Here is a 22,941-nt window from a genome sequence, read left to right as displayed (position 1 = left end):
AATCCTTTGTGTGTTTGCTGCCCTGAACTGCTTTGGGAGGAAGGGCTGCATATCGATTTAATAAGTAAACAATCTAGCTCAGTATCGCCCACACTGACCCAGCCCCACCTGGAGACACAAGGGATTGAACCTGAGACCTTTTTGCATGCAAAACATGTGCTCTGTTCTAGACCTATGGCCCGTCTTCAGTTTCTGGCACCTTAAAGACTAACCAATTCATTGTGGCGTAAGCTTCCCTAGACCACAGCCTGTTCCATCAGATGCGTGAAATGTAATCTAAAACAGCCCGCAGGCTTGAAGGCACCAATCAGCCTCTTCGCGGCTCTTGTGGCTCGCCATTTCAGCACCAGAGACCCCTGGACAGCGCCTTCAGTTCCGGGCAGAAGCAACGACTCAGGCAAGGCAAGGCTGCGCTCCGGCACTTAGAGATGGAGGCGCTGCAGTCATGCAGCGCGCAGAAAGAGGCGCTGTTTTCGTGACGGGGCTGCTCAGATCCTAGGCAGTCAAAGGTGACTTCGTGGCAGGCCGATCGTAACCTTGCAGCGGAAGAAAGGACAGAGCCACAAGCCGGTTGTGAGGCTCGGGAGAAGGGGGTGGGTGGGGAGAGAGCATGGGGGGTGCAGGCTCGCCGCTCAGATTTCCGAGCCCTCGAGGAGAGGCTGGTTCCTTCCACGGTGTCACGACATCCTAGCTCTCCGCCCGCGGAAAGGAGCTGGCCAGGGTCCCCGAACTAACGTGGCGTCTCGGGGGAAGGAGCAGAAAGCCAGAAGGATCACCCAGAGCGACGGGAATAAAGCAATGTTGCACGGTTCTATCGCTTGAGTCATGCGCCAGAATGGTGAGTAGCGACTGTTTGTCTCCCCCACCGACCCCCAACGATCTTCCACGGGTGGTTTTTGTTTTGAAAGTTAACAGAGGGATCCGGGATCTGGAGGAGATGCCGATGACTTTGTGTAAAATCGATTTTAGAAAAAGCCTCTGAGCAGTGGGCGGCGGGGAGGGAAGTTTTTTGGGGGGCGTTGTTGCCAGTTTAGCTCTGTTTTGCTTTTCCCGGAAAGAAAGAAAAGCAAGGGATCCTCAAGTACTTTGCTCCGGAACAGCCTTAGTAACTTTGGAGCAAGGGAGCTGAGGACCATGCTAAGGTCTTGCCAAGACCGTCTTGGTAGGATCCAGCGCCACGAGCAGAGGCGACCACGTCCACTCGACGCCCGTCAGTCAAGTGGCTGGAGGACCAGCATCAATAGATTCTGGAGATGGCAACCTGTAGCTGTCCCCTCCCTCCTCACGCCAATGGCCGACCTAGCCTCCAATGAAGTCCGAGGAACTGTGGCTGATGTCAATAGGGGGCGTCTGGCCGCACGTCGGTCTGGATTCAGGAGGTAGTAAATAAAATATCCCGAAGCGCACAAGCGTCTGCTCGCGCCAAGTAAAAGTCAAGAAAAGAGTATTATGCACATTCTCATTTAAAAACAAACAAACAACAAAAACGGACAAGCCCAGTTGCCCCTGATTTGTTGTGGTGCGCTAGGACAGCGCTTGGTTTTGGCAATCCAGTTAGCGGCTTGGAGACGCATCAGCGCCGCTGGGCAGAGAGGCGCTGCGGTTACTAAGACGGCCACCCTATCAAGACGCGCTTATCTCTAAGCTCCGTTGAACACAGTGGGATTCGGGGCTGATTCAATTCTGCTTCACACCTCAGAGCGTTTGATGCCTTCTCCTATTTATGGATCCGGGAGGCACGCAGAAGGAGGCAAGAGAGAAAGGCTCCCTGTGCAGCAAATTTGTAAAGGGTGGGGATTGTGGAGGACATTCGTTTTTTAAGGAGCTCAGAGGGCGTCCAGAAGAAAAGTGCTTATTGATGAACTGGGGGAAGAGAAAACTAAGAGGAATGGGTGGGCAAGAGCTCACCGTAATTGTACTGACCCAAGTAGGTCATTTTGATCAGGCACTTCTTTTGGGGATGCACATCATCTGAATTACTAATCTGGACGACTATTATTGGACATCTAAAGTAGAGTCTTTTCTCATATGCTATGTAATAGTACCAAAGAGTCACACAGACATGCAGAGAAAGCTATGCAGAGAGCGTGCCCCTGAATCAGGAAAATGGCAAATTCCTCCCTGACTTTTAAGGGAACAGTGTGTTCCCTTTGCTCCTGTTTCTGTGCTTCTGCCCGGTAAGGATGTTGAATAGCAAGAACATAGGAAACTGGTCCATCTAGCTCAGTACTGTCGGGCTGACATGGTCGCCTCAATATGTTGTTGGACTCACCAGCTACAGTCATAGAATGGTGGAAAAAAATGAGAGGCACAAATACAAGATGGGTGACACCTGGCTTGAGAGCAGTACATGTGAAAAGGATCTAGGAGTCTTGGTTGACCACAAACTTGACATGAGGCAACAGTGTGACGCGGCAGCTAAAAAAGCCAATGCAATTCTGGGCTGCATCAATAGGAGTATAGCATCTAGATCAAGGGAAGTAATAGTGCCACTGTATTCTGCTCTGGTCAGACCTCACCTGGAGTACTGTGTCCAGTTCTGGGCACCACAGTTCAAGAAGGACACTGACAAACTGGAACGTGTCCAGAGGAGGGCAACCAAAATGGTCAAAGGCCTGGAAACGATGCCTTATGAGGAACGGCTAAAGGAGCTGGGCATGTTTAGCCTGGAGAAGAGGAGGTTAAGGGGTGATATGATAGCCATGTTCAAATATATAAAAGGATGTCACATAGAGGAGGGAGAAAGGTTGTTTTCTGCTGCTCCAGAGAAGCGGACACGGAGCAATGGATCCAAACTACAAGAAAGAAGATTCCACCTAAACATTAGGAAGAACTTCCTGACAGTAAGAGCTGTTCGACAGTGGAATTTGCTGCCAAGGAGTGTGGTGGAGTCTCCTTCTTTGGAGGTCTTTAAGCAGAGGCTTGACAACCATATGTCAGGAGTGCTCTGATGGTGTTTCCTGCTTGGCAGGGGGTTGGACTCAATGGCCCTTGTGGTCTCTTCCAACACTATGATTCTATGATTCTATGAGTTGGAAAGGACCACAAGGGTCATCCAGTTCAACCACCTGAAATTCAGAAATCTTTTGCCCATTGTGGGACTTGAACTCACAACCCTGAGATTAAGAGTCTCATGCTCTACCAACTGATCTATCCAAGTCTGTCATGTAGACTATTATGGTACATTTTTAGAATTCTGAATTACAGCATAAGCCTGAAGACACTAATAGTAAACTTCATTATCTGGCCGATTCTGTATTCGATGCATATTCGTTTTGTAAAAGCAAGCCAAAGTTTCATGTAATAAATATAAATGCAAATATCATCCAATGTGATGCAAATGTAGCTTTTAAAAAGAGAACATTCTATTTTCCCATTTTCATGCACTTGCTTTTGCAGTATGGCTTCATCAACACATGCCTGAAGTCTTTGGTGGTTGAAAAATATGGTGAAGAAGTATGGGAGAAATTAAGGTAATTTATACCTGGAGGAATTATTCATAGACTTTCTGTTTTGTTCCCTCTGTGATTTCATTTAATAATAATAATAATAATAATAATAATAATAATAATTCAGAAACACCTTTTGAAATCTTAGGAAGTGTCCTGCAAGGTACAAGTTGACAAGTGCTTCTCTGTATGCACACCAACACACCATAGTCTTAGACATCAGGCCAGTGAATAACAGGAGCACATGGAGTTTGTCCTACTGAGGTGGATCATTTGGTCTGTCTGTCGATCCCAGTATTGTCAACCCCAACCTTTGCCAACCCTACTGCACGCCAGATGTTTTGGGCTACAACTCTCATCAGTCTCAGCTAGTGTGGCCATGCTGATGGGAGTTGTAGATCTAATCATCTAGAGAGGGCACCATGTTTGCAAAGGCTAGTACACTCTGCTACCAGAATTCAGAGCCCTGGGATTGGGGCAGGTGGAGGGAATTGATACTGTGGCAGCATTTTGCAAAGACACAACATTACTCAGTCAGGAAAGGAATATTGTTACATGTAACCCCAATCTCTGGGCGATGTGAGATTCTAAGGGTCCTAGGTGCTTACTGAGGGTTCGTGTTTTCTTCGGAATGAGGGACACTGTGGTGTCTTCATGATATATGGTTTATTTACACATATATACAACCTGAGCCCACAATGGAGAGATTCACAGCAATTAACACCCCCAAGAGGCTTTTGCTTTCCCCAAAAGCCACAGCCTTGGACTCCAGCAGAAATCAAGCGCCTCTTTCTCTCTCTCAGGCTTCCACCTGCTTCAGTTTCTCAGCTCTTGCCTTTGTCTTTCTCGTCAGTTGAGGGAGGGGGCCCACCCATTTGTTCTCTGGCACCAAGCCACTTCCTTTGTTCGCTTAATGGCTCTTCACCTCACCAGGAAGCTAGCTTGGCTATTCCAGGAACTAGAAGAGAGCCAAGGCAACCTAACCCCCACAACTCATAGCAATATGTATGGCTTTCAGAGCAGAGAGACTGAATGCAGGGACTACCCATTAGATTAAATCTATAGAATTGTAGAACCCCTAAAGGAAAGTAAAAGCACATACATGCCCAACATCTGGAAGCACAAGACTCTCACCATGACTCAGCATTTGTCCATTTCCCCCCCTCACCACCCAGAAGAAAATGCCTTTAGCCAAAGAATATTTACGTGAAAGCAGAAGGAATACCATATTGCAGGAGAATGATTTCCCTGCTCTGAGGATAACCTGAAACAATTACTGAAACAAAGGCAAGAGATTGCCTCATCACATAATGCTACTCTCCTCTAATTGCTTTATTTGTTATGCAAAATGATATAGAATGGCATGTGGTTGGGTGAACATTTTTGTGACAGAGCAGCGGCTGAAAACTCATCATACTGGAATGAAGCCACATCAAATTTTGAAAGTATTACAGCAGGCATCCTTAGGAAGTGTTATTAACTCTAACTGAAAGCATTATATTCTCCCTCCCTCCCTCTGGACATATTCTCTTGACTGCTATGGGCTTATTCAAGGTCCACATTTTAGGAGCATAGGAATCTGCCTTATACTGAGCCACTCCGCCAGCCCATCAAGTTCAGCATTATCTATGGGTGTGCTGAGACCTGGGGATTATTGCATTAGTTTCCTTGGTTATAATGCTAGTGCATCTCTCCTGGTTCCCTGGTTTCTAACATTCCTTTTACATTGCATTACCTGTTGTGGTATGGAACTGTGGCTTTCTGTTAGATATACTGAGGTCCAGCTCCGAGGGCCTTCTGGCTGTTCCCTCACTGCGAGAAGTGAGATTACAGGGAACCAGGCAGAGGGCCTTCTTTGTAGTGGCACCTGCCCTGTGAAACATCCTCTCATCAGATGTCAAGGAAATAAACAACTATCTGACTTTTAGAAGACATCTGAAGGCAGCCCTGTTTAGGGAAGTTTTTAATGTTTGATGTTTTATTGTGTTTTTAATATACTGTTGGCAGCCGCCCAGAGTGGCTGGGGAAAACCAGCCAGATGGGCGGCGTATAAATAATAAAATTATTGTTATTATTATTGTACACCTATCCCACAGTAATCCCGCCAACCTAGCAGTTCGAAAGCATGAATTGCAAGTAGATAAATAGGTTCTGCTCTGGTGGGAAGGTAAACGGTGTTTCCGTGCACTGCTCTGGTTCCCCAGAAGCGGCTTAGTCATGCTGGCCACATGACCCGGAAGCTGTACGCCGGCTCCCTTGGCCAATAAAGCGAGATGAGCGCTGCAACCCCAGAGTCCTCTGCGACTAATGGTCAGGGGTCCCTTTACCTTTACCTATCCCACAGTAAATTGCATTTGTACCAGGGACCATGGCATGACACAACAGCAGATGTCATAGGACATGTCACTACCCTTTATGCGCATGTGTGCTTCTGTTCCCCTATGATTACCTCATGAAAATGGCGGGAAAGAACTATACTAGGGCAGAATGTCTCATTTCACTGCTTGAAGCAAAACAGGTATTGCTGCCACATGCCTTCTACTGATGCTGTCAACTGTTCTGCTGACACCCCACACCTTTTCGCATCTGCTGTGGACAGAGAAGCTGCACAGTCATCAGGGCCAATTTTGGGTGAGATCTCAACCAAATGGATGCAATTGTGCCCAAAATTGGCATTGGTGGCGGTGGCGCTTCTCTGCCGATGGTAGAGGTGGTGGTCAGGTGGGACACCCATGAGTGTGCTGCGGGGGGGCTTCGGCCCCAGTGGCCTCAGCCTCTTTAATGATTGGCCCGGCTCTGGGACTATATGCCAGAATACTGCCCAAAATTTCATCACATGGTTTGATCCTAAGAGGGGTCAGTAGTAGCAGGCCAGCTGACTGAATGAGAGACTGAACCCTAAAAATGTTATTAAAATGCCAGCCAATATTTAATTCTATTACAGAGTCCAAACTGGAGTACAGGATACCTTTTTGACTTTTGAAGTTTACAGAGATGAAATCACAATGCAGCTGATTGATAAGGCATGCAAAATGCTAGGTACGTATGGCTTGGAAAGTATTGCAGCCCTGTCTGCACCACTCCACCAGCAGACCCTCCAAGTGTCCTTATTTTCCAGGGGTGTCCCTGATTTAGAGAAGCCATCCTGGTTTCTGATTTGATCCCACTTTTCCTTAGGATTTCCCTATTTTCATTGCAGAAATGTTGGACTTATCCGACCCCCGAGCCGTCTGAAGGAGGCAATCCTGTATAGGGAATTTTTAAAAAAAATGTTTAATGTTTTCTTATGCTTTTCTATATGTTGGAAGCTGCCCAGAGTGGCTGGGGCAACCCAGTAAGATGTGTGGGGTATATATAAAAACATTATGGAATGGGATGTCCCTATTTTCATTGGAGAAATGTTGGAGGGTCTGCCTCAGCCACCGCTGCATGTAAAGCACTTGTAAAGCAGCACATGGCTTTCCCCAAGGAATCCTGGGAACTGTAGTTGGTTAAGGGTGCTGGGAATTGTAGCCCAAGAATTACAGTTCTTGGGGGTCTTTCAGGAAAGTCATGTGCTTTAAATGTGTGCTGCATACACATCCCGAGTTAAACTGGGTTCTTGATCCTAAAACATTAATTAATAGACAATTATTTTCCCAGATGTTCCCCCCGATATGGTCCTGAAGCAGTTTGGAGAATATTTCTTTGAATTCTGCAAGCGGTCAGGTTATGACCATATGCTGCGGACTCTGGGAGGGAACCTCTATGAATTTATAGAGAATCTGGATGCATTGCACAGCTACCTAAGTCTCTCTTACCAAGTAAGTGGAAATAACTATTGTGGTTCTACATACACAGCACATGTTCACAGCAGCATAATGTGAGATATGTCTATGATTATTATACATACTCTCACTGATTAGTTACTTTGGGTGTATTGACCTTGGACTTGAAATATTTAGCTGCTGTTTGACTGCCTTTCTCCATTGCATATGGAGCAGAGATGCTTGAGTCCAGTCAGGGTTTTTTTGTTTTTTTGAGGGGGGGAAAGAATCCAGAGGGATGTAACATTAACTCATGGAATGCCCCCTACCTCTTAGAACTTTGGAATACAACTTGTTTTTCTATATATGTTAAATAGTGAGCTTAATTTCGGCCATACCTTGATTGTAATTTGGTAGAACCACCACCACAGCCCAGATCATGTGCTTAATTTGGTGCCCAGGAAGATTGCCCATTTGCTTCAGGGCAATATTGAAAAATGAGCTGAAATATGAGATGCGTGATTATTAAGAACTCTGGTTGTTTTTCAGGAAATGAACGCTCCTTCATTTAGGGTGGAAAAGAATGAAGATGGGTCGATGCATTTGCATTATTACTCAGACAGGCGAGGCTTGTGCCATATTGTTCCAGGTATGTAGTTTCCTCTGGAATGGATTTTGAAAGATGGAATAGTCAGCTATTGGATTAATGTCTTCTGAATGTCCTGCACACTGTGTTTTTCTCTTTACAGACCTCTTCCAAACCCTCCATTTGCTATAAACTAGCAATTGTCCCAGTGGTGTGATGTCGTGCTGATTCCTGCCATCATTCTTATTATTATATATATATTTTAGAGAATAATAGCTTTGTAACAAAGACTGGCCCTCAATGCACTGACTGAAAAACAAACAAACAAACAAACAAACAAACAAACAAACAAACAAACAGGAAAAAGGACTTAGTTAAAATGTCATAAATTTATGGTTGCCATATTTCAAGATGTAAAATTCACCCCAAAGAGGCAAAGAGTGATACTCAAGTACACACTTTCTGGTTCTGCGGGCAAAAACCTGGACATTTTGTCAATTTTTCAAAATTCCACATGGATGCTACTATCACCGTTTGAATCCCAGACATATCTGGGAAATTCCTGACATATGACAAACCTAATAAATTGCTATGGTGATTCAGATGTTTAATTTGAAATCAATCCGGATTTGAGTTTCTTGGTGTCTCCGGTTACCTTTCTTTTACATCATGGCTGTTGGCTGGTATAATGGACGTATGATCTGTATTTTCTTATTGGTACTGTTGCCATGGGTTTTCATGGCCTTTGGCTAGAACAATAAACTTACATTGTTGTATCGTCTATTGGGCTGCCATCGAAGACTTCTTGGATACTATAATTTGTCCGAATACAGCAGCTAGGCTGGTTGGTATGGATTGTGCTATCAGAGTTTGTATAACAACTGTTCTGGCATAATCCTGAAATGAAGCAAGGTGTGTCGGAGGCATTTTGGACTTGTCTGAAGTGAAGCAGGATCTCTACAAGATGGCATGTGTTGAAGCAGGAACCCCTGACGTGTTTCATGGCACATGGATGATCCAGACATGGGGGGGAAATGCTGCAAACAAGTGTCTGCTAAAAGCAAAAGCAATGTCTCTAAGCTTAGTATTAGTTTAGGGTGGGGTGATGGAGGAAAGGAAAGAAAAAGGCAGAGTAGGGAGTAGCTGCAGAGGAAGATTTTTGCTCTCACTGACAAATCTAGTTTGCAATCAGAGGGATTTTTTAAAAGTTATCTAGAAAGTAAATCCCTTCCCCCCCTTCCCACTCCAGAAACACTTTAAAAGTATGTAGCACCTGAGCCCCTGGACCCATTTACTTGTAATTTAGCAGATTTTAACCAATCTTTATGGGCTACAATACCTGCAAATTTCATGCACTTCCGTTAACAGAGGGAGAAAGTTATAGCCATTCAACAAATTCCCAATTTGTGAATGGATGGAGGCAAGAGAATGAATCAGACTCGAACCCCCAAGCATCAAACTGGCGTCTAGAACAAATCACTGCATATCCCCAATAACACCTAGTTTTTTTCTTTTGCTTCAGGAATCATTGGTGCAGCAGCTTTGGATTTTTTCAACATTGAAATTTCCATGGAAATAGTCAATCAGTCAGAAGAAGAAGAAAGAACAGGGAAAAAGGAACACATTGTATTTCTTGTGACACAAAAACCTGTATTTTCATACAGAAGGCGAAATAAGTTCTCTTCCTGTTCGCCATTCCGTTCAAGTTCCGGAACACTGGTGGAAAAACAGCTGAATAAAGAGGTACTGTGATATTCATTTTTGTATGGAGTCATGTATGTATTGACAGGAAGACCTATATACAAAATATATAGCATCAAAGCAGTTTTAAAGTAATAGGTTGTCGTCTTCTTCTACATCATCATCATCATCATTGAAATTACTATTACTATTAGTATTGCTACTATTATTATTGTTGAAAAAAGAAAACAGGTGTCAATATAAGACACTTCATTTTCAGAATCCAGGCATATGCTCAAAACTCGATATTTGCCTCCAAAGAGTTTGAAACAGTGAAGGATACTGGAAGATATCCCAAGCGCATTCCAATTCAAGAATAGGAAGAAATTTAAGTTGCTTGTGCCTTCCATTATTACATTAATTATTTTGCTGATGCAAAGACCTTGGTACACGTCTCACTTTAAAATTTTTAACAGTTTGGCAATTGCTTTGGGTTCATTCCACAGGATACTGAAAGAGCCATGAACAAGAACAGGGATAAAGCCAGCCCCCCTTCGACATGCCCTGTCAAGAAAAGTCACTGGGAAACAATTAAAGGAATTGTGACAATAGGAAAAGGTAAAAGTGTAACTTTCAAAAAAGCATTTGGCATCATTCATTAATGCTTTCAGTATGGCATTTAAAACCCAGCCTTTTTCATTAAATATTATTAATTTCTATCCCATCTTTCCTCCAAGGAGGTCAAGGTGGGGGACCTTCTTCATTTTACCCTGATAACAATCTTGTGAGGTGGGTTAGGCTGAGAGATGATGAATGAGCTCCATGTCTGTGTTGGGATTTGAACTCTGTTCTCCAAGGTCCTAGCCCAACACTCTAATCACTACACCATGGTGGCATCCCAGTAAAAACAACCACGTTGTATTAAGGAAAAACACAAATATAATGGTTGTGTTTACATGTCATAAATTTTTATACTTGAAAACCCTTTCCAGGTTCTAATTTATAGTGGAAACCTCTTTAGCCTGTTCTTCCAATCATATTATATTCATATACATGGAAAATCCCCATGTGCATTATTCTGGAGTTCTTGGAGGAAGACGGAGGGAAATGAATGAATATTTATTTATGAATGAGAATTAAATTATCTTGCAGAATCATGCTACTTGAATAATGGTACTGATTCTATCAGGGAATTATGATAGGATTGAAATTACCCCCCCCCCCCATATTGCAGGACGACTTCTGAAAGGATTTGATCCTGTCTATCCTAAGACCCTCTGCATAGATCCGAAGACATTTTGCAATGGGCTTCCTTTCCACATTGTATTTGATGAAGAGGTGAGTCAAACTAATGATAACTCGTTTCCCTACATATGTGAACCAAACGTAGGCATTCTACAACACAATCTTCTGCATAGCAACTCAAAAGAAAATCACAGTGAGTTCAATGGGACTCGTTCCAAGACAAGTAGGCATAGGATTACAGATTCAATCACCTAATGTAATAAATTGTTTACTGCTACTGCCTACTGTTGACCTAGAAGCTTGTTCGCATGATAAGTTAACCTGAGACATTCTGTTTCATAATATATTAATACCGGGATTAATAACTACCCTTCCAGTAGTTAGCTGCTGAAAATTGCCCAGACGGCAATCGAGCATCGTCTTATAGCCTACTTTTCACCATTATTCCAGCATGGTCCCAGTAATACTGTTACGTGAGACAATGCTAAATCCACTCCAGCCATTAAGTAGAGAGGCATGGGATGGGGGCTGTGAGGATCAGTGTGCTGCCTCTGCCCCCTGTCACTCTTCTGATGGTGTTCCATCAATGGTAGGCCAATCTTCTAAAGCAGGAAGCCTTCTGTCCCTTCCCTGCATGCATTCAGGGTTCTAAAATGTACAGCAAAGCTTTCATGCGTACACGAGACCCCTCACATCAGAAGATCACTCTCCAACTCATGGAGGATGGTCAGAGCAGCAGCAAGGGGTTGAAGATAGGGGACTTTCCTCTCATGTTTACATACCTTTGGGATGGGGGACCTTTGGCCCTCCAGATGTTGTTGGACTCCATTTCCTACCAGCTCCAGCAAGCCTGGCCAATGATCATCCCTAACCTTGCCAGTGCCCTATCAACCTAGTGATAATGCTACCAGGTGGTTGGCTCTGTGGTGCTACCATTCCATGCTGGCTGCTCTCGTTCTTACTCCAGAGGTAGGATTGCAAGACAATTCTGAAGGGTGCTGATGCTAAAGAGTTGTGATTCTATCTTTTAAGCTTAGAGTGAAGCAAGCCGGAGTCAGCATTCAAAAGATCGTGCCAGGCCTTCAGACACTGGGCATTCGCCTCAACCAATATTTCAGTATCGTACGTCCTGAAGTGAAATTCACCATCTCCAGTGTCCAGAAATTTATCAACAGCCAGTTTGTTTTCCGGACCAAGAGGGAGATGATGCCAGAATCTTGGAAGCAGCGTCCTATGTTAGAACTGAGAGGTAACTCATTGTCTCCATAAATATCGGGGTCAGGCATGATTAAGGTGACTAGATGAAGAGCTGGCTGCAGGGCTGGCCAACCCTTGAAGGGTGGTAAGGCAGTTGCTTCAGGCAGCAGGCTCTGAAAAGCAGCAGATCCAGGTTCTGAGGAGTGGGACACCCACTCCCCACCCACTGTTACTCCCCACTGCCTGTCACTTGGACAGTAGCAAATATGGGAGCACCCTCCCCCCAAATCTATTCCCTAACACCCCCCCCCCCCCGAATTCTGAAATTGTGTCTTCCTTGTAATAATTGAGACAACTTTTTATACGTTCTGGGTGCTAGGATTCTTTTCCCGTGTTGCAGTCATGGGATTGGTTTTATCACATGTTTTCATTCCACATTGTGGGAAGTGGTGGAGACAGGATGTTTTTACTACTGTGTTTCCATGATGTAGGACATTTGTCCTTTGTTCTCTCTTTGCTGTATGATGCTGAAGAGGAAGGAGCTGAGTTACGATGCTCCAGGTGTATATATGCAAATAAACATAGTTTCGCCATAAAGCTGCACTACTGAGTCTGAATGCTGACTGCCTATACTCTGCTGATCCTGAAGTGTGCTGATGCCTCCGAGGTATCAGTCGCTGTGATGTTCGAACTGGAGAAAGATTTTGAATCTCCCGATCGACCAGGGGGGAGAGAACATGCCAGTTGGGCATGTGTCTCTGCTAGACTCCTACTCGTGTGTAGGACCTCCTGACACTGGGTGGAATAGAAGTCTAGTGAAGGGTTGGAAGTTTAACAATGCAGATATAATCTGGAGGGAAAGAACAGCAACCAAAAACTTAAATAACTAGAATGAATGGCATGCAGGAAACGTACCTGTGATTCTGTATATTTTTTTAATCAGGTCAGATGATTTGGATGGAGTCTGTCCAGTGCATGCTGTACCTTTGCTCCCCTCTCCTGCGCACGCTGCATGAGCTGGAAGAGAGGCACATGCACATCGCTGACATTGCCCCCCACGATGTCACCAGGGATTTGATCCTTCTGAACCAGCAGCGGCTGGCTGAGATGGAGCTGTCCAATCAGCTCGAGAGGAAGAAAGAGGAGCTGCGGATTCTGTCAAAGCATCTCGAGGAGGAGAAGAAAAAGACGGAAGCCCTTCTCTACGCCATGCTCCCAAAGCATGTGGCCAACCAGCTCAAAGAAGGGAAACGAGTCGAGGCAGGTGAATGAGCGTGAGGCAGATAAAACATTTGGGGCCAATGTGCAGGTGCTTAAGTTGTAAGGAAGACCAAAACGAGGAACTTCAGAGAAAAATTGGTCCAGGCTCCCTTTCCCCCTTACTCTAATGTTGCCATTAACCATTCATTTTAACACCAAGGGTTGGAAACTTGGGGTCCTTCACAAATTTGTTGAACTTCAGCTCCAGTCTCCCACCCAGTCAGTATGGCTAATAGTCAGGGAAGAAGGTAGTTCATCGGTGTTCCCCAGAGCACCTCCATTGTTTAGAGGGCACATACTTCTAAATATCAGATGCTGGGGAGAAAGAACAAGGGAGGGCTGTTCTCACCAGGTCTTGCTTTGGAAGCTTGTAGGAAGTATCTGGTTTTCTACTGTGAAACTGAATGCTGGATTAGATGAACTTTTGATATGATCTAGCAATGCTCTTCTTGTTTTTATATGGATGGAGAGTTAAGCATGTGCTTAACTCTTATAACAAAAGGGACTGAATCACTCTTGGCCTAGATCAGGGTGGAGAATCCGTGACTCTCCAAGTTCTGTTGGACTACAACTCTCAACATCCCAAACCAATGGCCATGCTGGCTGGGGCTAATGTGAGAGATGGAGTTCAACAACTTTTGGAGGGCTAGAGTTTCCCCATCCTCAGGCTATATCATGCATGTATATATGTATGCATATATAATTTTATAGCTGGCTGTTAGGATCTTTTGCTGTGCAGTTGCGTGAAATTTAGCTATGTAACTGCCAAGGGCCTTCTGGCGGTTCCCTCACTGCGAAAGCCAAGTTACAGGAAACCAGGCAGAGGGCCTTCTCGTTAGTGGCACCTGCCCTGTGGAACACCCTCCCACCAGATGTCAAAGAGAACAACAACTACCAGACTTTTAGAAGACATCTGAAGGCAGCCCTGTTTAGGGAAGCTTTTAATGTTTGATGCATTACTGTATTTTAATATTTTGTTGGAAGCTGCCCAGAGTGGCTGGGGAAGCCCAGCCAGATGGGCAGGGTATAAATAAAAAAATATTATTATTACATTATTATTACATTTTTTAAATTACTAGATATCTACTAGATTTTTTAATATCTAGATATCTAGGAATGAATGAATAACTTGAATATAGGTACAAGTCTTGACCACGTTTATTCACTAAACTATCCCTAACCTTTGTCCTTTTGGGCTTGCAGGAGAGTTTAAAGAGTGCACCATATTATTCAGCGATGTTGTAACTTTCACCAACATTTGTGCCCAGTGCGAACCTATTCAGATTGTCCTCCTGCTAAATGCGATGTATCTGCGATTTGACAGGCTGACCACAGTGCATGATGTTTACAAGGTCAGTGACAAATGTTCAGCCACAATTTCATGAAAGTGATGTTAGTGGGAAGGAGGGAAAAGATTTCAAGGACCATTTCTCTCTCCTCTCCCCCCCCCCCTTGACACCTTGTAATTCCCTGCTCTCTTTGGCTCCACCTTCTCAGCAGCCCCTATAAAAGAAAGGAGAAAAGAGATGGGTAAAATTCTCCTGTTTTATTCCCGATACCTGGGCTCTGATCCCCCCCCCATTCCCTTTGCCTTGCTCTGCCTGAATCCTGTCTAATGTGTGTGTATCTTCTCCATCTGCTTACCCTTAATGTGGGGGTGGCGGTGGAAATGTCTTTGTGATGACAATGTGGGCAAGGCTCTCCCATGCCCACTGCAGCCTGTTGAAAGACACCAGGTGGGCCTGAGGGAGTGGGATGCAAGTAGCAGCAGCAAAATGCACAAAGGAAGTTGAGGAGGAAGTGTGCTGACTAGCACACAGCAGCAAGGGAGAGATAAAAAGCAGAGGTGACCTCTGGCCCCATGAAGTTGTTTGGAAGGAATATGAATTGAGAGTGGGAGAATAGGAAAATGGGGTGCGGGGAGGAGTGGTAGAGATAAAGCAGAAGGTCAGGGTGAGACAGCTGTGAGAGAAACATCTGTGAAAGAAAGGGATAGCTGGGGGGGGGGGGCAGTAAATCTGAGGTTACAAACTCCGTGGCAAGCCTGAGATGCCAGAGAGAATTTATGAGGACTGCATATAACAGACAGGATCCTGTGCTGAGAAGCTACTAGGGAAAACCTGGAGTAAGGAACCATTTTTGGACTCTGAGGTCAACCTGTGTGTTGTTATAGGGAGCAAGAATCCTGACTGCTTTCCTCTGAGGCCCTGGTCCATTCTATGGCCTCTGTGCACTGGCTTATCAGTAGCTGTATCAGAATAGAGGGTGGCCGTGATTTTAAAAAAACGCCGCGCAAAATCACAAACAGAATGCATTGTAATACTTTAGTTTCTTGAAGAACAAAAAAAGTTTGCATTATTGTTCAAAACAGCAATGTTACGTGTTAAAATAATTTGAATATCAAAAATGTGAGAATTCCATGATAATGATATTTCACACTAACCCTCTCTCCCCGAAACCAGATCTTAAAATAATTAGGCAAGTCCTAACTAATATCACAATTCATTCATTTATTTATAAAAGTATTTATAGTGTTAACACGCCACCCCAATCTCTGAGCAGTGTGAGGTTCCAGGGGTTCCAGGCACTTACCCTGGAATAATAATAAGCTCAGGCAGAGACTATTGGCATGGCAGGGTTTGTCCGCTTCTTTTTTTAAAGGTGGAAACCATAGGAGATGCCTACATGGTAGTAGGGGGTGTTCCTGTGCCTGTATCCACACATGCTGAACGGGTTGCCAACTTTGCGCTGGGAATGATCATAGCTGCAAAAGACATAAAGAATCCAGTGTCTGGGAATCCTATTCAAGTGAGTAGCTAATAGACACGTGCACATTATCTGCTTACTATTTGCAAATGGAGATGACGCAATGTAGGGCCATAATGATCAGCAATCTCAGACTTGATTTGTGCATCATGTGCAGTAAATTGTAGGCTTCTAGGCTGTCATAATAAAAAAAAGCCAGTATGTAAAAGATCCCATTGCTGGGCTTGACAAGTTTGCTGGGATGACTAAAGACCGACATCCCAAAGGCCATCAGTTATTGTCAATTGCAAGATATTTAATGTGCACACAGAGCTCTGAACCCTGCAAGGGTACCATAATTCAGTTCAAGGGAACAGGAAGCTTTGCTCATGCAAAGGGGTGAGTGTGTGGAGCTGGCTTGTGCATTAACACAACAGGGATCCCTGATCATGCAGGAGGGCTAGTCTGTGCACACAGATTTGGACTGGGGGATATATGGCTAAAGGTTCTGTTTTTATATGTGAGATACAAGGGCTAGAAGGACAGGAGACCATGAGCACACACAAATGTCTCTGCAGGATTGGTCTTGAGGCCTGAGATTCCCCCATTCCAGTTATAGAAGTTCCCATTTTGTGTACTCAATAACTCCATTTTCTTTTAAAGGGTTGGGGATGTTGAGCAAGACCTTCCTGGTAGATTGTGTCCTCCTGTGTCAGCTGCAGTAATGTCCTTGCAAGCGTGATCGAGAGAATTGCACTTATTTTCAGACCTTTGAATCCAGGGCTAGAGCTTCAGTTTCTGTCTCTTAGAAAGAACAGCCTGATAGATTTGCTTCCCACCGTGCACCACAATGCTTATGAACAGTATCAATTTTTATGAAGAATTACTATGGCCTGGGTTCAACAGTGCTTACAAGCCATTTTGGCATGTAAGCAGTATATAACTTTATTATTATTATTATTATTAAACAGAGTTCATCATAGGGAACTGTGGATTATGGCTTGTGACTGTTTAGTTTGTGTTTAGAACTTATGGATAGATTGTGCTTGAAACGAAACCTGTTGTGGAAGTGATCTTTTCCCCAAAAAACTCTTGCTCAGATCAGAGTTGGGATCCACACAGGGCCTGTCCTTGCTGGAGTTGTTGGAGAAAAAATGCCACGCTATTGCTTGTTTGGAGACACAGTGAATATAGCATCCCGGATGGAGAGCCATGGGGTACCAAGCAAAATTCACCTGAGTGCCAGCGTTCATCAGTGAGTAAGCTCTGAGACAATCCATTAATAGTGCTTTGCACTGAACTCTTGACTTGGCATAGGGCTGTTAATGGCTACTATTCATAAGGAATAGATTGCCTCCTGTATCAAAGGCAATATGTCTCTGAATATCAGCTGCTGGGGAGCACCCCACACCCACCCACCCTTGTGATAGGATAGTGTCTGCTTTCTTATTGGAGCTACTTTAAAAGTATTTAGATTTGTTCCCAAATTAGTGGAGTTAATTACCAAATGTTCCCTTCCTACAAAAATACATGTCATTTACATTTTGGCTGTTGAGCTCTACTTTACTGGGGAATGGTGATTTTTGTGGTTGTGGTTTGTGGTTTTGAAAATACAAGATAGATGATGGCATGATTTAGAGCACAGAAGTTCCTAAAATGGTTTGTTCACAGATGATGGTGACCTAGCTATATCAACATCATCCAAAAAGAATCCTTAGATTCTGGGTTTAGATTCAACCTTCCACACTCAAGATCCCCTAGGGTTAACGTGAGATCCTTGTTTTGCTGAAAATTGCAGTGGGATCATTTTTAGTGCAGCAATTTGGGTGGTGACATGGAATGTCTTGTTTGTCTGCCCTGGCTGAGATGTACTTTAAATGCATGTTACAAGAGAACAATGTGGAGAAAGGCATTAATGTAGACAAGAAGCCTTATAAGAATCCTTGCTTCTGTGAAGGGATGAATTACTGCAATAAAATGCATGTTTCCACCTGCGTTTTCTGCATTTTAAAGAAAATAGCCATTGACTTTAATTAATTCTGAATGAGTGTTGTTGTTTTTTTAGATTCTAGTATTTATTTATAGCATCCTACCTGAATGGGCCCCACCAATTTGCACTGAACACTGGGACATAAGCATCATTGTATAAGAACAGTGATATTGCTAAGTGCTGACAAAAGGGCAGGCACAGTTCATGCCATTCAGGACACTGTCATAACACCACTAATATTTCAGGCAGGTGCACAGCCTGTGCTTGAAGGTGTTGGGCTGTGAGTTCAGAGCCATCATTCTATAGCCATGAGTCATTCTGGAAGGCAAGCATTTCAATGCATGTCATTTTATAGGCTTCTGCTAGTTAAATTACCATTGTGTCACCATTCCAGGTCTTTCAGCAGAACCTAAGCTATGTTGAACTTTCCACATTAGAGGCTGATATAATTATTGTCATTGTGCCATTTTCATAACCCACTGCTTAGATGTGCTGCTTTATTTATGTTTCAGGTGCCTAAAGGACAAGAATTTTGAAATGATGGAAAGGGGAGAAATTGATGTAAAGGGCAAAGGGAAAATGCACACTTACTTCCTGGTCCGGAATACAATGGCAACTGAGGATGAGGTCATGGGAAGACCACCGAGGGATCCTGTTCCCAGCCATGAATCTGCTCAACTGTCTCTCGAGTGCAGCGCTGAAGCATTCCAAAGCACATGTCCACAAGGTAGAGGAAGGAGAACAAATGGACTCCTTTTTATTTCATCATTTTGCTGTTTCTGATGCTCAGGCCATGAGTGCCCTTGCTTATGTGGTCAGCAGGGCATCACCCATCATGCACTTTATCACATACACAGCCCAACAAGATAACAACAAGAATCCGCCCACAGCACAGGAATCAATCTGCAATCATAGCAATCAACACACGCACACACACACACACACACACACACACACCACACACACACACCACTCAAACACAAAAACAAATCTCACTACAGCCAGCCAAAGACAACCAATCACACCCTAGGCCACCCCCAACATCTCTCACTACCAAGGAAATACAACAAGCAAATAGTAAGAGAACCCACATGTGATGCTGACACAAAACCCCACACATACACTAAGTAGAAGAATAGAAGCATGGCCACCCCACCCCACTCACCATTCCTCCCTCCACCTCTTCCCCCCTTTTCTTCCTAATGTAACGCTAATGTCTCACAACAAATGAAACTGATCTGTAGAAAACGCAGCTTGAAAAAAGAGACATTGCGGGTATTTTTATAAACTAAGAAATCTTAATAAAAATATATTTGAGAGAGAGAGAGAGAGAGGGAGGAAGAGAGAGATCAGCAGGCTTGAGGGAACTCCAAAGTTAACAGAAGCATAAAATATTTTTTTTTTATATTGGGAAACAAGGGACTCCAAGGGAAGTAAGCAAGCTAACCATGGAAAGCTGACTGAATTTTGAGGGGTGGGGAACAGAAAACCAGGTGGAAGGCAAAACAACATGGAGTATTGTGCTGGAGGACATGGCTGACTTACTGGAAAAGTTAACAGGAGAAGCCATACTGAAATATTTTGATGCAGGACCCAGCTGTAAAAAATAAATGACACGTACCTATTTCTATTCCTTTTCAGATTCAGATGAGACATCGCTTCCTATCATAGCAATGAAATATGCAGATAGCCCCATAGAAGCACACACCAGCGTCAAAGGAAGAAATGAATCAAGAGCAAAGGACTTAGCAGGTACAGTGGTACCTCGGGTTACATACGCTTCAGGTTACGGACGCTTCAGGTTACAGACTCCGCTAACCCAGAAATAGTACCTCGGGTTAAGAACTTTGCTTCAGGATGAGAACAGAAATCGCACAGTGGCGGTGCAGCAGTAGCGGGAGGCCCCATTAGAGAAAGCGGTGCTTCAGGTTAAGAACAGTTTCAGGTTAAGAATGGACCTCCAGAACGAATTAAGTTCTTAACCTGGGGTACCACTGTATTAAGAAGTCAGGCAGAAGTTAGGGTTTGTGGGAATGGGGCTATGATACACCCCACCTCTGGGGTGGGGCAATGGTCCTGAGGGGCTCTATCCTTGGTAGCAGTGACCAAGGCCAGCAGCCAAGCTGCCTGCCCAGCCCAGCCCCTCCAAGCCGCCTCCCACCCACCCAATGGGTCTCCTCACAGGAAGGCAGGGAGGGAAGAGGTGGAGACAGAGAATGACAACGGAAAGAGTGTAATCTGGGGCATGGAGGGGCACCCTGCCACCACCTTCACCATCAAGAGTAGGATGGGTGGCAGAGGGAAGAGGGCAGCAACGTGGGGGGCACAGTGTGATGATTTGCCTTGCCCCCACCCTCCCAGGGACAGTCCTGCCAGGATTCCAATAACTTCAACCTTTGATGGGAGACACAGCAGCCGTGTTTGCCTTGTTGCCCTGCACTAAGAAATAACTTGATGTTGATAAATGACTCTATGATTCTATGATACTGACATCATATGATGCACCAGTTTGCATTCACGCTACTGGCTCTCAAATCACAGCACATTCAAGTTAGTGGCTGAGTAGAGGCATAGCAAGGGTAGGTATTCATTTGGGAAGAAGGAAAACAGTCCAACCCACAAACTAACCTATAGCTTCTGGAGATATTTCAAGGCAAGCAGCCTGGCTTTTGCTTGTTTTAGCTTTGGGTTTTATGTACATTCTCATGTTACTAGAGAGATGAAGCTCTGTGTTAGAAAATGCATGCAGTGTAAAAAGATTGAACTATGGTGCAAATGTATTTTCTTTTCTTTTCTTTTGTCAATAATACATGGTCTGGAAAGCCATAGCATGTATTAGACGAAAAAAAATGCTCATTCAAACTTTATATCAGTATTTCTATCCAGCAGGTCTTGTGGCCCCTGTGAAATGGGAGGCTGTTTCAGAGTAGCTTTTAAAGAAAATCTCTCAATCTGTTCTAAGCAAAATCTTTGTCCTATAGTACTCAAATATATATTGATGAGGCAAGAAGACACCTAAAAAGGGTTTATTCTCCACAGAGTGGAGTGTAGAGGGGTGTTGGGAGAGGATTCCTTCAACATAACACTGAGATAGCCAACACGGTGCCCACTAGATGTTGTCGCACTACAACTCCCATCATGCTGGCTGGGGGTGATGGGAGTTGGAATCCAATAACATCTGGAGGGCACTGCATTGGGTATCCCTGATGTAGCACATAGCACTTGGCAATGAAAACAGAGCTTCTCATCGCGGTTCTCTCCATTCTCAGGCTTTAAAATGACCCCAGATTTTCAAGATCATGTTAGACTCAGGCTTGATGCTGTTATTAAGACAGGGCCCGCCATCTTTAAGAGCTCTCATGGAAGAACATGTCTTTACAGGCAAACCTCGTGATTCAGAGACCAATGTAAGTCTCCATGGTGACCGGCAGTCAAGCAAAGATCCTTATCATCTTACACAAGGCAGAAGCAAGCCAGCAGCAGCGGCGCCGCCCATCAGGAACGTCCGATCCAATTTCTGCAATTTGCTTTAAGAAGCTCCTGAGTTTTAAAGTCGAAGAGTACAAGTGTGTTCTGTAATGTAATGTTTTGCTGTTGCTCTCCTGGAGTCCTGACTTCGCATACAGTAGTAGTACATCAAGTGCACTGATATTGACATATTTTGAAATCACTGGTAGCAATAATGAAGCAAACTCTGGGTATTTCCCTGTTTGCAGTCTTGACTTGTTTTCTGTGTATGAACATGACACATCTTGTTGTGTGAGATTGAAGGGAGTTGTGCTCCAGATGTCCGCGTATTTAAAAGTCTTTGTCACCTTATCCCCAAACTGTGTTTGACTTCCAAAAAAAGAAAAAGAAAGTAGAAACATAGGAGGATATAATTGGCATGGCAGTGCATTTAAGCTTTACTAAGGGCTCATCCAGACTTTGCTTTTGTGCTGTGTTTTCTAGGCACAGCTCTGCGCTTTAAAGCTCTGTGCTCAAGCGCTCCCCCCCCCCCCCAGTGCTTTCCCCACAAAATCCCACTCTTTACCACTGAATCAGAGCAAGTGGCAAATTGCCATTTGTTCTGATTCAGTGCTAAAGTCTTCCTGGGGAAAGTGGTGGAGGAAAACAAAGAGCTCAGACATGGACCAGGAATGGTCCTGTGCCTGGGAAAGCATGGGGCAAAAGGTGAGTGTGGATGACCCCTAAGACAATGGTCAGTGGAAGCTGTTTCACTTAGAATTTAAATTGCCCAATATCCCCTGCCCCTCTTGCTCTCTACACCCACATACACAAACAGTATGATATAGGGATCTACGTGTTTTCCTTTTAAGGATGAAAGCAGCCCAGAGAAGGATTTGCAGCTGGAAGGAAAGAGTTACAAAGCTCCTTTCCCCTCCCCTCAGTCCTGTAAAAGGTAAAGGTAAAGGGACCCCTGACCATTAGGTCCAGTCGTGGCCGACTCTGGGGTTGCGGCGCTCATCTCGCTTTATTGGCTGAGGGAGATGGTGTACAGCTTCCGGGTCATGTGGTCAGCATGACGAAGCTGCTTCTGGCGAACCAGAGCAGCGCATGGAAACGCCGTTTACCTTCCCGCTGGTGTGGTACCTATTTATCTACTTGTACTCTGACGTGCTTTCGAACTTCTAGGTTGGCAGGAGCAGGGACCGAGCAACGGGAGCTCACCCTGTTGCGGGGATTCGAACTGCCGACCTTCTGATCAGCAAGTCCTAGGCTCTGTGGTTTAACCCACAGTGCCACCCGTGTCCCCTCAGTCCTGTACTAGGCCCTGAAACACCTTCACTAGCATTACATGGAAAAAAAGAGAACAGAATGTATTTTGATTTCACCCACAACTGTTTTATATCTTAGTTTTACCCATGTTAGTAAAAATCAGAAAAGGTTAGCAGCCATGGTTGCCATGCATAGCTCACTGGAAATCTATGGCTGGTTTCCAAGCAAATTCCATATATGCAGATCTGTATGAGTGTCACTGTGAAGGCACTTTTGTGGTGTTTGGTATAGTTTCTACTTGGACAATAAATGTTTTATATGAGA

The 22,941-nt window shown here is 44.4% G+C and overlaps 1 protein-coding gene across 1 annotated transcript; it reads left to right on the top strand.

The window, feature by feature from the left end:
• LOC308477860 (guanylate cyclase soluble subunit beta-2-like) lies at positions 1-22,941 on the top strand. Its single transcript, XM_081006886.1, has 16 exons — positions 1-838; positions 3,400-3,473; positions 6,394-6,488; positions 7,092-7,252; positions 7,745-7,844; positions 9,304-9,524; positions 9,968-10,079; positions 10,696-10,799; positions 11,739-11,955; positions 12,847-13,167; positions 14,367-14,515; positions 15,825-15,971; positions 17,009-17,163; positions 18,411-18,625; positions 19,540-19,650; positions 21,280-22,941. Exons 1-16 carry the CDS (start codon positions 836-838, stop codon positions 21,429-21,431), a joined length of 2,337 nt encoding a protein of 778 aa, XP_080863012.1. The 5' UTR covers positions 1-835; the 3' UTR covers positions 21,432-22,941.

Source organism: Podarcis pityusensis (assembly GCF_964106645.2).
Source record: "Podarcis pityusensis genome assembly, chromosome: 5".
Lineage (NCBI taxonomy): Eukaryota > Metazoa > Chordata > Lepidosauria > Squamata > Lacertidae > Podarcis > Podarcis pityusensis.
This window is presented reverse-complemented; position numbering and strand designations above follow the sequence as displayed.

What these genes read in the sequence shown, in the direction of transcription:
- LOC308477860 (XM_081006886.1), top strand. An exon ending in GAAGTATGGGAGAAATTAAG is followed by an intron (nt 3,474 to 6,393) that starts GTAATTTATACC and finishes ATTCTATTACAG; the next exon opens with AGTCCAAACTGGAGTACAGG. An exon ending in CTTGTGCCATATTGTTCCAG is followed by an intron (nt 7,845 to 9,303) that starts GTATGTAGTTTC and finishes CTTTTGCTTCAG; the next exon opens with GAATCATTGGTGCAGCAGCT.